Below are 15,477 nucleotides of genomic sequence, written 5' to 3'. Positions count from 1 at the left end.
GGCCTCAACACGTTTAGCCATACTGCTCCCCTGAGGCGGAAATTTAACGGAGCCACTGTGTAGGTCTCACAGCTGCTGACCTGAGAGTGCTGCGCGTCAAAGCGGCCATCAAATTTTCATTATGTTATCGCTGGTGTTCCTTTTATCCCGCAAACACAGGTTGGCCGTGAAGTGGTCAACGCGTCTACAACATACACACACACACACACACACACACTAAGGCCTGTGTAATAAAACATGCATGTGTACACGCACACACACTCAAGACTGCCAGCTAAGTTCCAACACTCACTGCGGCTGTGTTTACGTTGCTGCCCTCGCTCGTGAAATAAGCTCAATAAGAGGCCGGTCACATATGCTCTTCCCAATACCCCGCTGCTGTCAGACCTCAGCGCGGGGTTTCGTGGCGTGGCAGACGGTCAGCCGAGGTGAAACGCTCTCTTTCGGAGGCTGCCTCCCCGTCTTGTATCTGCCTCCTGTCTATCTGCTCTGTCTATCTTTCCCTCCTTCCCGTCTTTGCCAGCTCCACTACTGGTGGCTTCCCCAACTGCTCGGGCGCTCCCGTGACGTCAAGACGCTGGAGCGGTGGAGCGCGTGCCCCCGAGACGTACACCCCCCCCCCCCCCCCCCCCCCCCCCCCCCCCCATCCGCCCTCTCGTCTCTCCCAGATGACGAGCCATAACTATTAAAGTAAAGCTACTGACTGAAGTATTTCTCGTTTTCTGATCTAATTACCATTAAAATCAGATTTTATTTTCACATCCTGTACAGGTCTATGTTAGCCAAACATGAATAGGCCTAACTGATAATGAGCAATTCGGGAGCGCAGATTAAATTGTTTATTGGCTTTCAGTGGTAGATGAAGTATTCAGGTACTTAACTTAGGCCTATCGATTTTGAAATGTTATTTAAGTCAAGTTATATTATATTGGAAAGATGTTCTTAAGTACTCAGTGCATAAAAATGGCCCCTGTGACTGATACACTGTTGTGCAGTATTGGCCTATTATATTGATAGATCATTATTATTATTATTACCATTATCATTATTATTTTTAATGGATTAATGTATAAGCTTTACTTTACTGTTGTGGCTCAAATAAATATTGTCAAGAAAAAGTATTATAATTGCCTCTGAAAGTGGCATAAATCTCCACCACCAGAACTAGACACAAATATTAACACAAAATGTGTGTATTATCTGAAACAGATTTCTTTTTTTCCATAGGATCTTATTTTCCCTCACACTGTCAATCTTTTGTCATCCAGTACTCCTGATCCACAATAATGCTGTATTAAAAAGAGCTAGCTAATAGATAGATTAAAACAAGGGGCGCAGCTCTGTGCATTAATTGTAGCTCTATGGATTCATATGGCTCAATAAAATATTTCTTGAAGCACAGACATGTCATAGTCTCGAGTCATTTTAAACCACAAATGTGTAACACACACAGTAAATTTGATTTGTAGTCATCATTTCGACATCATTTACAGAAGAGGCCTCCCACCCTTTCGGTGTGATGCTCTTAAGTTGTCTCTGCAGCCAAGTGCTGAAGCTGCGGCTTGTAGTCAGTCTGTTTGATGAGTGAAGGGCCCACATACAGTGTCTGAGTAGTATGTGGCATATTTTATAGTGAGTCACCCTGGCCTTCCATGTCTCTTTTTCTGTCTCTCTCAGAACCAATTACACATCATCCTAAAGAAATCTTCAACTTGACAGCGTCCAAAGACACACACACACACACACTCACAGTGTCCCAGTTCCCAGGGCGCCAGTCGGTCAGACAGCTGAGATATAAATAGTCTGTTGGCTAAAGTTTCCCTTGAGAGAAACTCTCCTGGACTGGTAGACCAGTGCTGCCTTATGAAATGTGAAAACCTTTAATGGTTTTTATGCATTTTATCATTGGAAGAAAGTCTAAACACACCACCCATGTGGAAGGCATCGATGTATTCTGAGGAAACAGGAAAAAACAAGGATCTGAAAAGCCGTTTTTTAATAAATGCACTTTTATTAAGCAGTTTTAGACATATCATTTGCATAATTAAGTGCAGAACAAAGACCTGCTTATGAAGCTCATTTGTCAGGATGATTTTGCCCAAGTATGTCAAATAGACTGACAAAGGCCTGCCTCAGAAAGAGTGTGTGGACCCTGGAGTTGATGGGCTTCACACAAAGTGATCATAACATAAAATGCTCACAACTTATGCTAAATAAGTGAAAGTAAAATTGATGAAGAAGGTTATTGATACTCAGCATAAAAAAAAAACAGATGTTTTCAACTGCAAATCTGGAGCCCAGTGTTTCATGATCGATGAATCTGTTTTTTATTTATTATTATTATTATTTACATTTAATTATTTGGTCTATAAAATGACAGTAAACATCAAAAAAATGTCCAAATCAACCAACTTAAGCTGCTTGTTTGGTTCAACCAACACTTCAAAATCTAAAGATATTTAGTGTGCATAAGAAAAAAACATAACAAAAAAACAACATTCACATTTGCAAAGCCAGGAGCAGAGAATTTTTGCATTAAAAATGACACGTTATCAAAATAAAACTGAAACTAGATAAAACTGGAGTCCTGTGACGCTTCTGTCCGCTCTCTGACAGACAAACAGACCAGACGTTAAACAATGGTGCCATCTCCTGGTGAGATACTGGTATTGCAGCATGATTTGAAACAAACCTCGTCACTGTCAGGTAAGTGATCTGCTTTGCTCAGTTCAAATCTGACTTGTATTTTTTGTTGGCTGGAAAAATAGAAAGCAAAGAATTACATGTATGATTTTAATGTCTTTTATCTTGTTCGCTGCTATCCGTTCCAATAATGCATGTGCTCAAATACTAAAAACAAAACTGAATTCTGAAATGAAAAAACTTTTCGGCAGAAGTTACATGCCAAGATTCCCTTAAGTGGCCACAGGAGTGATTACAAGCACATCGTTAGAGTCAGATTCATAGAGACCAAAAACAGGGTAGAGCTTTGGTCTGCTGCTTAACGGAGTGCCAGCCATAGACAAAAGAAAAGCTTTTAGTGTAGGTGTGGTTTCGCTAAAGGTACATCCTCTGTAGGAGTAGATCAGAGTCCTGGCATCCACGTCGTAGAAGGAGACCTCCCCCTTCTCATAATCGACAAATACACCAACTGTCTGGGGCCTTTGCCTCAGGTTCAGGGGATGGTCTACAAAACTGCCAAAATATTGGTCATTCATTGTAAAAAATGTCCAGGCTCCATCCTCAGAGGTGGGGACGCCAAGCATCTCCCTGTCAAGGGACTCTTTGACCACACCCAATACACAGTGTTTGCACCCACTGATTTGAACCTCATAGTAGAATCTGCCTGAGGAAAAACCCTCATTCCCAAGGACAAACTGGTGATATAAAAATCTCCTCCCAAATAAAGCTGTTAACGACAATCGGCCATTGTAATATCTCAGTTGTTTGCCATCTTCAGACACCATGAGCCTGGAATTGGCCGTGTAGGGGTCCATAGTCACATCCACGGCGTCGCACTGCTGGATCATCATCAGCCTGTCCTGAGGAGCGTTCCACACTTCTTTAATAAACTCATCTGTCATCAGTCTATCAGCAGCGGCCTTACAGCCATCAGACAACCTGACCTCGTGCATCAGCATCTCCATCTCATTACGGAGCGTGTTTTCCATCTGAGCCACTGCTTTTTTCACCATCCCCACATAAGCCTGTCGACCGATGTCAGAGGGATCTCGTGCAAAAGCAGGGGCGGAGTCGGACAGAGGGTCGAACAGGTCCGCCGTGTAGACAGACGGAGGGCTCTGCAGGAGGCGCAGGTGGTCCTCTGTTTGTAAAAGCTGCTTCATTTCAGAACTTCTCCTCTTCAGCTCAGCGACTTCTTTCTGCAGTTGCGTCACATATTCGTCGGCCTGCTTCTCTGCTGCCTTCTGCTTCTCCTGGATCAGCTCAATCAGCTCAGCCTGGCTTCTTTGCAGAAAAACCACCAGAGCGGTGAAAATTTCAGCTATGTCTGCTATCGCTCTCTCGAAGTCTTTCTTGCTCTGTTCAGTTGAATCTTTGATTTCCTTAATACTCCTGGACTTACTGTTTTCCGTCATTTTTATCTCTGACATCACGTGGAGCAGCCAGGCCTTCCTCTCTCTGAACGCATGCTCTAACGGGACGGTTTCATGCACTGCATGGTCGTCTTTCAGGCACATGAAACACACGCATGTCTGATCCATGTGACAGAAGTACTCAAACATCTTGTCATGCTTTTTACACACCCTGTCCTCCAAGTTTGACACAGGGTCGATCAGCTGGTGCTTCTTGAAAGTTGGGACTCTCTGGTGCTGCTCCAGGTGAGACTGGCAGTACGAGACCAAGCAGCCCAGGCACGTCTTCTGTGCCCTGAGCTTTGGCACAAGACAGACATCACAGGACACGTCCCCTGGTTTGGCGGGGAGGTCATCTTCAGTCCTCACCCACATGCTGCTGAAATGCTCCACCATATCTCTGAATCCTGTGTTGACCTGAAGCTGCGGTCTCTTTGGAAACTTCTTCTTACAGAGTGGACACTGTGCCACGTCCCTGCTGTCCCAGTACTCTGTGATGCAAGTCTTGCAGTAGTTGTGTCCACATGGAGTGGACACAGGCTCGGAGAACATATGCAGACAGATTGAGCACTGGAGCTGCTCTTCACATGGGAGGCTGCTGGCTGAGGCCATGTCTAGACAAGAGGAGAGGATTTTACAGTTCAAACCATAGAAATGTGTAAATCAAGTTGGTTCTTTACATTTTTGACTGCCACTTCCCAGTATAGGATTTGGTTTCCTACAGAATATGCAGGCAGCATTAAGGTTGTGCAAAGGCGTGGCACTTCAGAAAATATTTGCTTTGGACGTGACCAAATTAGTTCTTAATTTTATACTTTTTCTCATGAGGTTTTGAATGTAGGACTTTCGCTTTCACATTGGCCGAAAATGAAGATGTTCAACGTGTATAAACAGACTTATGATCGGTACTCGTCAACGATTATTTTCCCGAAAGAAAAAAACAACATTTGAACTCAACAGCAAACACGCTGGAAGCGAATAAGTTAAGCGACAGATGATGAAATCTGTGAGCGGCCCATCTGGTTCAGCGCTGTGACACTTTTCTCATCTGGATACTCGCTGTTTAAAAACTCTTTTATATTTGAATTCAGTGGTCCGCCCTTCTCCAATTACAGGGAGGCAGAATACGTCTCTTTCAGTGAGGTAAGAACAGGACTTGAAGCACTTTAACTTTACCTGCCGAGATGTCTGTGTGTCCAGTCAAAGTCAGGGTCGGGAGAAGTTTCCTCCTGGGCGTGTGGTTTCATTTCTCGGTAAATGATTCACGATCCCTCCCTCTTCCCCTCCTTTCACTGGAAAAAATCTGCCTTTAGCAGCATGGTGCATTTCTCTCACACTTTATCCCCCCTTCTTTTTCGATAAAAAAGTCCAAAGCCCAAATCGTCAGTTTTACAGTTCAGGCTGGCAGGAAATCCTCAGCACTGTATTCACCAGTATAAGGTTTCCCTCATCAAACAGTTACTAACAAGCAGGGCCGTAGCAAAACAAACTATGGACCCTGTACATTCTCTATGAGCCCTCCCCAAATCCACAGCCCTTCCTGGTGTCACATGAAGGCCCTGCATGCTCGGGCCCCCCCACTCTGCTTCCATGTCTGATTGCACTAAACAGACAAAAGATAACCTCATGGCCTCTGCTGATGCTTTAACTTGATTTTGGAGTAAAAGCCACCGGACTGCTTCTTCAGCACTGAGCCACCCAGTCCTGACTTTGTGATTGGTGGGGTCTGCCCGTGGTCACTCCAGTGTGGAAAATGAACCCAACCAAAAGGGCGGAGGAGAGAAGTGCAGCTCAAAGGCATGTAATGTAGTAACAGAAATAATACAGCGTTGTGTTATCAGATTTGTTTTCTTTATTCACCGTGTCAACATGGAGTCAACTGCACACTTTTACAACTAATCTAAAAAAAAAATAAAAAAGCAACAGAGTAGACGAGCAGGTTGCTCTGGTGTTTTGTTTGCTCGATGAGCAGCTGTTAGATGAGGTTAATGTTAAAAGATGGATGTTTTTATACCAGATGTCACCATTACCTGACGAAAGTGTGAAAGATGAGGGGAGCTAAAGTAAAGACCATGCAGTTCACAATGTATTTTACCATTTTACTTGTTTTGACGGTAAATGACGGTAAAGATATGTAGTTAGTAGTTAACCACTCATAAAATAAACCAGTTTTAACACGAAAGACATGCTCAACAGCTCAGTTTAAAACAGATGGTTGACAAGGTTAAGACTCCACTTTATGCATATGTGATATGAGCCAGTAATATAAGGCAAAACTGTGTGTGTGTGTGTGTGCATGTCAGTGAATGCGCATCATAAGCCACGGGAAGTATCCTGTGCTCTGCATGCCAAAGGTGCTGATGAAGAAGTTGAGGATTGTGGTGATGAAGACTATGATGGTTGTTACGTTGTTCAGATAATCCAGACGTCTCTGCAGGGCGCTGTTATTCAGGTCCCGACGACCTGTCACACACACACGCACACACACACACACACACACACACACACACGCACGCACACACACAGTGGAGAGAGAAAGAGGGTTCAAACCACACCGGGTTCTGGACACACTGAGAAAGATTGGCCAGGATCCACTACATTTTGACTCCTCTTAAAGTTAATGGACAAAATAAAGGGCAAGTGTCACTTTACTGACAACACACATAACAATGACACACACACACACACACACACACACACACACACACGCACTCTTTCACCCACTTCATGTTCATGCTGTTACTATGCATTCACTCCTCAGCAGAAAACACGATAAACAAAGTACAGTTTTCTGTTAAATCATTACATTTATTCAGCTTTCTGGAGGAGAATATACATATTAAAGGGATGTCTCTTATTTATGTTGCCCTGTAATCTGATGTTGAACCAAAGAATCATTTTTTTTATCCCAAAGAAGTTTTTAAAATAAATAAAGAAAAATAAAAATAAAAATCTGGGGAAGCACATGTAACATACAAAATAGTTTGAAACACACAAACACATTACTTCAACAAATAAAATAATGCACATTTGCATTACAGACGTTCAGTTGATGAAAAGAAAGAATATTTTAGTTGTGTTATGGTGTGAGTCACTTTTCATGCCTTTAATAAATAAATAAGCTGTGACGTTTGAGCACAGAGGAGCTGCAGGCGAATCGTTTGTTTGTGTACACTTGCACACTCATTTTTTAACTTAACTTTAAATCAACCTGTTTAAGTGTGCGTGTGTGTGCGTGCTGAATTGTATGAATGTGTTTGATATGTGAGCGTGTGTCAGTAGTGGAGTCGAGCCAGCAGCCAGCGGAAGAAACCAGTCCTCTTGGATCCGAAGAAGCTGACGAAGAAGTTGACCACCGTGGTGACGAAGATGACGCCTGTGGTGACGTTGTTCAGGTAATCGAGCCGTTTCTGATTGGACACCACGTTCAGGTCCCTGCGGGCTACAACACACACACACAAACATACACACACACAGGGACAGACACACAAACACACAATTTCAAACATTTCAAACACATCCACCCATATGCACACATGCAGCTGATGCACACACACTCACAATGGCCACAAACCGACAGACACACAGCAATGCACCCACACAAGCAGCATTACGGCTCAGTCACTCGCCCTCCAGTCTCTGTCTGGTTTATGTGACGTTTTGACCAGACTTATGGTAACAGAGTTTCTGTTTTATTTGTATTAAATAAATTCCATATGAGAGATTTAATCAGCTCACTCAACAAATGTAATTTAATGCCGCCTTCAAGCAACGACCCCCAGCTGATCCGGTTAAAGTGCTCAGTGGTGGACCCTGAGAACATGTTATTTGGACTTAGTGTTTGTTGCGTTCATTTCTCTCATGATATGTTGGCTTTTACTGCTCACTTCCATCTTTGCCATAAAAACAAAATAATTTTGAGCCTGTTAAGCTGAAGCTGGACAAGCAAGCGGGATGACTGATGTGCTGAGATACCCGCAAGGCTGTAGCACAGACACACAGTCCAAATCCATGGCTATTCATTTGAGCATATTTGTGGGCCTGCGCCTTAGCTCCCTCTGGTGGTCATATCAAGAACAACAGTGTGGGAGTATGTGCAGGTTTTCACCAGTTTCACATACAAATTCTACTCAGAGCAGCTTTAAACATACATGTATGTTCAGGCTTTGTGTATGAATGCACATACAGGGTGTGAGAGTGTTTCACAGAATGAAACGCTGAAACAGCCATCGCAGTAAGCAGCTGCGCTGTGTGCCAAACGCAGCTTTGATGATGTTGATGATGAGGGTGAGGAAGAAGATTCCAGTGGTCACGTTGTTCAGGAAGTTTAACACACGCTGACAAGAGGAGAGGAGGGTCAGCTCAACTCGAGCTGCACACACACACACACACACACACACGCACGCACACACATACATTACACAAACAGACAACAAGAGTACAAGCACACAGAGAAACACACACACACACACACACATTTCGTTGGTCCATTCATACTGTATAAAATCAAATAAAAGAATCAGAGTACAGTAACAACTGATTAGTAGTTTAAGTAGAACAATAAGTCAGAATAAGTTCTGTGTGTGTGTGTGTGTGTGTGTATACAGTGTCTTCATATTGAAAGAGTCAAAATCTTTTCCTGCTTTCCGACAATATTTCCAAAAATATCTACATATCTGAGTAATTCCCTACATCAGAAAGTCAGAAATGCATCCTGGCAAAGAGGCCGGTGCGCTCCATCCCGAAGACGGAGATGAAGATATTGGTGACGAAGATGAGGAAGATGATGATGGTTGTGGTGTTGTTTAGGCTATCCAGGCGCTTCTGGTTGGCCTCTTCGTTGACGTTTCGCCGAGCTGCAACAGGCATGCACACACACACACACACACACCAACAATTGCGACAAAACAAAAATAACAAACTACAGCTTTCCTTCATGTTGCACAGGGAATATATTTGGCTGCTTTGAGGTATTTTACCCCCAAACAATTTAACTATTTTCTGCCAAAATAAACATGAAAATGACCAGACTTCGACCCGTGCTGTCTGCATGACCAATCAGTCTGTCAGCGTATTAATATGTTAATATGACTGGTTAAAAACATGGAGGATGGACTCCCGCAGGAGGTCAGCTGATGCTGTGACGCGGTTGGCTCACCAATGATGATGATCAGGACTCCAGCCACTATCTGGAGAGCCAGAGAGAAGGAGATGAGGGTCAGGACAGCAATGTAGTACCTGAGGAGGAGACAGAAAAAAAGTTTAACTCAGGAGATTGAACCCTGATAAAACTCTCCAATCATTTTAAGATTACTTAATACTTTTAACAGTGGAAGTCTTAAAACAGTCTTTGTAAATCTTTTTACGCTACATGTTAAAGATGTTTCGCCACACACACACACTCTCACGATGTACCTGTATCCGGCTCCCTGTTCGATGACAGTCTTCATGTGCGTGATGTTAGCCAGGAACAGAGCGAAGTCCAGCATGCCCTCAGCTACCGTCTTCTTAGTGGCATACAGATTCATGTTCAGGTTAGAGGTTGAGCCTCCCTGAAGAACAGAGATATTTTACATACACATATTGAATTTTTCCTCTGCATTTAACCCATCCTTGGTTGAACAAACATGCAACACCCACCCAAATTACATGCAGTGAAACACACAGGAGCAGTGGGCTGCCACTGTCAGGCACCTGGGGAGCAAAGTGGGGGTTAAGTGCCTTGCTCAAGGGCACATCAGCCAGCTAATGGGAGGGACATTTTCTCATTAATCACTCCACCACAGCTAAATTTTTCCTGCCTGTCCGGTGGGGGAATCAAACTGGCGACCTTCCGATCACAAGCCGCTTCTCCCACCTCTAGGCCACGGCTCAGATTTCAAGTGATCTTTCTCGCCCTTTGCGCCTTCGCTTTTATCCTCAGTGCTAATTTACTGAATGCGTAGGGAAAATTTATGCCCCTTCACCTTCCCGTCACTGCAGCTGCATAGTGAACCCAGACCACACTCTGAAAGACTGAAGACAAAAGCGGCAAAAGAGTAAAATGTAAGAAACAGAGAGAAAGACAAACGGAGATGAGGGACAGACAGACAGAAAATAAAGGACTTATGGTAAAATGTTTCAAGGTTCAAAACAGTAATATGCACATCTCCAAGTTCCTCTGCTGACAGATGAACCAGGAGAGGGCAGCAGTGACCAAGAATACCACCACAAGGCACACAAAGAAGTCTGTCTTATACTACGAAGTGTGTTCAGTGTTTTATGTGTTAATTCTTACAGCCAAATCCAACCCAGATGAGTGATTAATGTGAGAATTCAAGTCAACAAAAATACTGATTTCATTTGGCACTGTTTTCCACAATTTATCAAAAGATAAATCTAACTCTTATCATCTCCAATGTATTTCAGGAGGGATGAGATAAGACTTTCTTTTATTTTGGCCGCTTGAAAAGCAAGAAATCCAGAATTTTTCTCATGGTTCATTTATGAGATGAATGAGAGCTTCAACCGCAGCTCATTTTCCAGCTGATGGACCTTTTAAAGATGATTAAGAGTTCAGAGATGTCCTAAATGAACTGTGTGTATGCATCTCCTTTAGCATGAGACATAAGGCCTTCATGTCCGACTCACAACACATGCCGATTTCTTGATCTAATTACTTCTGTGCCATAGTGCATGAACTGCAGACGTGCATACTGGATTACTGCAAACTGCACAACAGATTAAAGTATTCAGGATACAAACGGCTCATTCTATGCAAGCCTGCGTCAGTGCAGTGTGACTAAGTGCAGCCTGTGTTTTGTTAGGCTGCACACCAACAGAGACATGTTTGAGGAACACATAGATCACATATATGAAGTCAATCATGTGTGCATACACACACACACACACGAGGGACGCATTGTGCTTTATGACCTCACTCTGCTGTAATGTGATTTACTGCAGCAAAGTAAACAGAGCGCTGACACTGTACATGTACAGTAACTGCTCCACTCTGCTGCTTCTCTGCATGTGCTGCCTGGTGCTGTGTTGGTTCGCATACCCTGATGTCTCACTGCAGTTCTGCTTCTGCTCTGAAACCACAGCAAATAGTCTAAAAATGAAACAAACTTCAACACTTTCTGGTTTGGGGTGCTCTGCAAAAAAGCATCATCCTGAAAGAGTCTGTGAGTGTATGTATGCTGTATGGAGGGACAATCAAAGAAGATTTTCAGAGGATTTTCAGGATTAGTGTCCTGTACAGCGAAACAAAACACTCTTCTGTGACAGAGCAGCAAAAAAACACACAAAGTGAGTGCAGTTATTGTGAATGTGATGGCATTTGAATGGTATTTTTAGTTTTAGTGTGGTTACCATTGTATACCATACCATTGTACTGGTGCAAACACTGTGTCACGCCCCATTTACTGTGGGAGAAACACTTTGGTGGACCTTGTTCACTTCCTTAAATGTATTATTGAATTTTGTGGCTTTGGCTCCAACATATCTAAAGTGGGCTATTTCCCACTGGGATTGTCTCATTTGCTCTTTACAAGATTTCATTCTCCTTCGCAGCTGTCTGCCAGCTGCTTTAGACTATATATGAACACTGTATTTCACCAGTACCTAAAAATGTGACTTGCCAAAGCAGTGCAAAGGCGTCTGTATGCTTCCTATTAGGTGGCTGTCGAATCATTGAGCAGCATTTGAAACTCCCCCCGCCCACACTGATCAGTATTAGTGGGCTTGATCCAACAGTTTTGTTTTTTTTTCATAATCACTTTCCAAAACTAACCATGTCACAATCATGCCTACTTCACACAGCGTTAAGACCAGTTCTAGGTCTGTGTGTACATCAAACATTGTACAGGCGTGAGCGCCGCCATCTTTATTTGAAGGGTTTGCTCTTTGCCTGTCAACACTTGATCTTTTGAAGCGTACTGTGCCGTTAACAGTCAACACTTTACTATGTTGTCGGCTGCTGTATGTGCACACAGGGAAACACAAGTGTCCCAGAGATCATGTGCCCTGGTTTCCTCCTTTTAACTCTGACAATGCTAACTCTTGCAGTATTGGACGTAGCCAACCCACAGCAACAACCAACCAATACCACAAAACTACAGTGCAGCTCAGCCAGTGCGTTTACATCCACTTCCTCTTCTCTCAACCATGACATTTTTGTGGGAGGGGGAAGGCCGTGATTTGGCAGGTGCACTTTGGTAACAAATAGTTTTCACTGACGGCGTTCACATGAGGTCAATGTCTTATCACACCGCTGCCACGATTTCTGTAACCAGATGCTGATGCTGACATTTTTAGATGTAGGTTTTGGATCTCTTCGACTACCACAAGCCAAAACCAAAACAAACCGGCCCTCTGCGTAAGAGCGAAACTATGTTTTTTCGGTATTTTCGGATAACCTGGACCTTGCAGTTTATCCAAATGTTTACCGACCCCAGCGTTTCATTTTAAACCTACTTCATCCTGATGCTGTGATCCCCGTGAAAACTGTGCACGTGATCGATTTTTTGTCCTGGAAATCTTTGATCCGATCCACCATAAAGCCTGTGTTAAGGTGCATTTTGATCCAGTCTGGGTTCATCTCCAAGAAAGTATGGTGCAATTCCTAGAACTGTAAAGGCTGTCATAACACTATGAACACATGTGCCATAGCCTTTTGTATGTTTTCTGTGTGAGTGTGTGTGTGTGTGTGAAGTGGGTTGGATGAAAAAAAAAAGGTTGAAAAAAGGGAGAAATACTGCGAGGGACTTGAAGAAGTGAAGTAGAAAAGACGGAGAGACTGGGAGAGAGTGAGAGAAAACATATACACACACACTGGCCTATTTCCATGTTTTCTCCACTGGAGACTCATGTGGTCACACTTTATCAACATCAGTTTTGGGCAGGCTGCCAAAACACACACATACACATATACACACACACCACAATCAAAACATTGGAATGGCTTGAATACTGTTTTGGAGGCCATGTGTGTTCACTTAGAGTGATGTCTCACTAAATACTTTTATCACTCTTTATCGGCACTTATCTTGATTTATCAAAATGTGTGCATAAATTATTACCTGACCCTTTGTTTCAACGGGCAGGTAGGGGAGGAATCGTTTCTTATTTACTGCAGCAGCCTGGAGACGTGGTTGCAGGAGGTCAGCAGGGTTACACATATTTACCCTCAGAAGCTGTGAATCACAACCAGCTGGCCTCAGGGCTGCCCTGTCATGAAAGTCCGTGGTTGACTACCTGGATCAGTTTTTGCTTTTAATGATTGAGAAAATGGTTCTTGGTTTTTTTTTTCCTTAGCTTGTCCACGAGGAGCCATCATTTTTTTTCTCCCAATTCATTGAACAGCTGCCTTTGTTATTAAGGGTTAATGGCTTAATTTTCTGGATTTACTGGATATTATCCAGTCATATATTCTCCTGCTGATTTGAAGGTTTCTCTCTGGGGACTGATAGTTTACTGCGGTCTTTAAGACTGCGTATAAAAAGTTATTTTCACTCTTTATTTCTGAAAGGTTAAAAGTATGGTTCCCACGTAAGGTCGGTCATGTTCATATACGATAAAATATGATTTGCGAACAAGAATCCAGAACTTGCAAGAAGACGAATGTGTATGCATTGTGAGGTTAGTGTTGAAGATGTAAATTACTGCCACCTTTTCTTAATTTACCTCAGCCTCATGGTTGGAATTTGGCTCACTAATGAGACGCAAACACATGGGATCACCAGATTCATCCAGGGGGAGATGTTAATGTATGGATGTAAATGTCATGGAAATCCATCTAACGCTAGCTGAGATATTTCTCTAAAAGCCAAAAATGTCAACCTCTGGTGATCATAAGTCTGTAGGTTTAATGGTCTGGGAATACTGAATTTCTGTACAGAATTTGATGCCAATTCATCCCGTAGTTACCAACATATTTCATTGGATTAGTGAGGATAAGAGATACTAGAGGAAAAGTCAGGGGATCACTGAATGTCCACAATTTTATGGCAATGCATCCAAGAGTTGCTAAGACGTTTCAATGTGAAACAACAACATCACGGGACCACCAAAATCTTGAGGGTACATCCTTCAGCGACCATGAAAGTCCAAAATTTGACGACAATCCACCCAATAGTTGTTTAGATTATCCAAAATGGTGGACTGACTGATATTGCCTAACACGACCATCAAACACAGTAACAATGTTCTGCTATTACCACAGGAGCAAATCCTTCTCCTAATTATACACAACTCCCTACATCGTATTTAGCTGAATAAGTAAAAGGTATTTTTGTACACAGAAGTTCTCTTTTTTTCCCCGTTGGTTTTTATAGTATTTATAGAGCAAACTGTTCCTAGAAATCCAAAGCCCTTGTAAAACTCCCATTCCTGAAATTCAGTGATCCACAGAGCAGGGTGCAGGGTCATATCACAAAATGTACACAAACCCACACGCAAACACAGCAGCCCTGCACGCATACATAAAACACATACTCCATACCTGCGTGGGGCACATACAAGAATATGTTGTTCCACATGCACAGGTATGAGCATGTGACACTAATATACACAAAAACATGCTTACAAAACTGCATGTTTTTACACTGATAACTGCACATAAACACACATGCACACACACACATACACCAGACCACATAGGAGGCCCCCCTCGACCTCACAGGAAGTGCTCCTCCCCTGGACTCCAATTGGTTGTCATAGTAGCCAATAGGAAGGGAAGCCCAACTAGGAGGGGAGCTCTGGTTTCCTTTAAGTATTTTATTTTTACTGTTTGTCTGTCTCTCCATCGCTCTGCCTGTCTGTCTTAGTGCTTGACTGTTTTTTCCCCCTTCTGCATTTTTTCCAAGGCTTTCTGTGCCTAAAGGCATCATCTTTCTGTTTGGTTTTTATGTAACCGCCATTTAGGGTGAGGGAGTAGGACGAGAGCAGAAAAGCAGATGAAGAGAAACAGATAGCGACTCAAGGAAGAAGAGTCAGCATGACTGGAGGAAGAGAGACAGTGACAAAGAGATGAGTTGTTTTTTCTTGCTGGGTCATTGGCAGCAGAATGGTCTCTGAGTTACTACTTACTGCTCAAATGATTTGAGCTCATGCCTCAGTTTTTGCTGAAAAGGCCTGAGAGAAGAAATTTCCCACGGAGCTTCTCATTTCAGTAACTACGACACACGATTTCATGCAAATCCACAATGTTTGTTTTTAAAGGATTTTTAAGGGACAAACAACAGGGTGGTTGGTCGGTGGGAGGATGGATCAACCACCTAAGTTCTAACCCTTAAGATTTCCTGATGTCAGACACCATTTTACATGTATTTGCTATACCACCACCATATCTGTTTTTGCCGCCTTTCTGTGAAATTACAAGACACCTCTAAGGGATTGAGAG

General features: G+C 43.0%; 3 protein-coding genes across 14 annotated transcripts in view; all 3 read right to left on the bottom strand.

Annotated features, from left to right (window-relative positions):
- Window positions 1–560, bottom strand: part of LOC124053943 (ELKS/Rab6-interacting/CAST family member 1-like) — a 105,523-nt gene extending 104,963 nt beyond the window's left edge. For all 6 annotated transcript variants that reach the window (XR_006842271.1, XR_006842272.1, XM_046379540.1 and 3 more), the window contains exon 1: window positions 293–560. The gene's annotated coding sequence lies outside the window, so the exon portion shown is untranslated. The remainder of the gene's footprint in view (window positions 1–292) is intronic.
- Window positions 1–15,477, bottom strand: part of LOC124053946 (ninjurin-2-like) — a 39,894-nt gene that overhangs the window by 5,242 nt on the left and 19,175 nt on the right. Inside the window, exons 2-5 of one of the 7 annotated variants that reach the window (XM_046379549.1) lie at window positions 9,510–9,646; window positions 9,253–9,332; window positions 8,787–8,950; window positions 6,442–6,557 (exon numbers count right to left, since the gene is read on the bottom strand). In XM_046379549.1, coding sequence (XP_046235505.1) covers window positions 8,796–8,950; window positions 9,253–9,332; window positions 9,510–9,646 — 372 coding nt within the window. In that variant the 3' untranslated portion in view covers window positions 6,442–6,557; window positions 8,787–8,795. Of the gene's footprint in view, window positions 1–6,371; window positions 6,558–7,316; window positions 8,467–8,786; window positions 8,951–9,252; window positions 9,333–9,509; window positions 9,647–15,477 lie in introns of those variants that run through there. The other 6 variants (XM_046379546.1, XM_046379551.1, XM_046379550.1 and 3 more) reach the window with 6 other exon arrangements.
- On the bottom strand, window positions 1,989–5,453 carry LOC124053945 (E3 ubiquitin-protein ligase TRIM41-like). The gene is made up of 2 exons (XM_046379544.1): window positions 5,271–5,453; window positions 1,989–4,708 (listed from the first exon to the last, which is right to left on the bottom strand). The coding sequence occupies exon 2, from the start codon at window positions 4,704–4,706 to the stop codon at window positions 2,916–2,918; it is 1,791 nt and encodes a 596-aa protein (XP_046235500.1). The 5' UTR covers window positions 4,707–4,708; window positions 5,271–5,453; the 3' UTR covers window positions 1,989–2,915.

This window comes from Scatophagus argus, chromosome 22 (genome assembly GCF_020382885.2).
Source record: "Scatophagus argus isolate fScaArg1 chromosome 22, fScaArg1.pri, whole genome shotgun sequence".
In the NCBI taxonomy this organism is placed as follows: Eukaryota; Metazoa; Chordata; class Actinopteri; family Scatophagidae; genus Scatophagus; species Scatophagus argus.
Note: the sequence above shows the minus strand (reverse complement) of the source record. Positions and strands in the feature narration are given on the sequence as shown.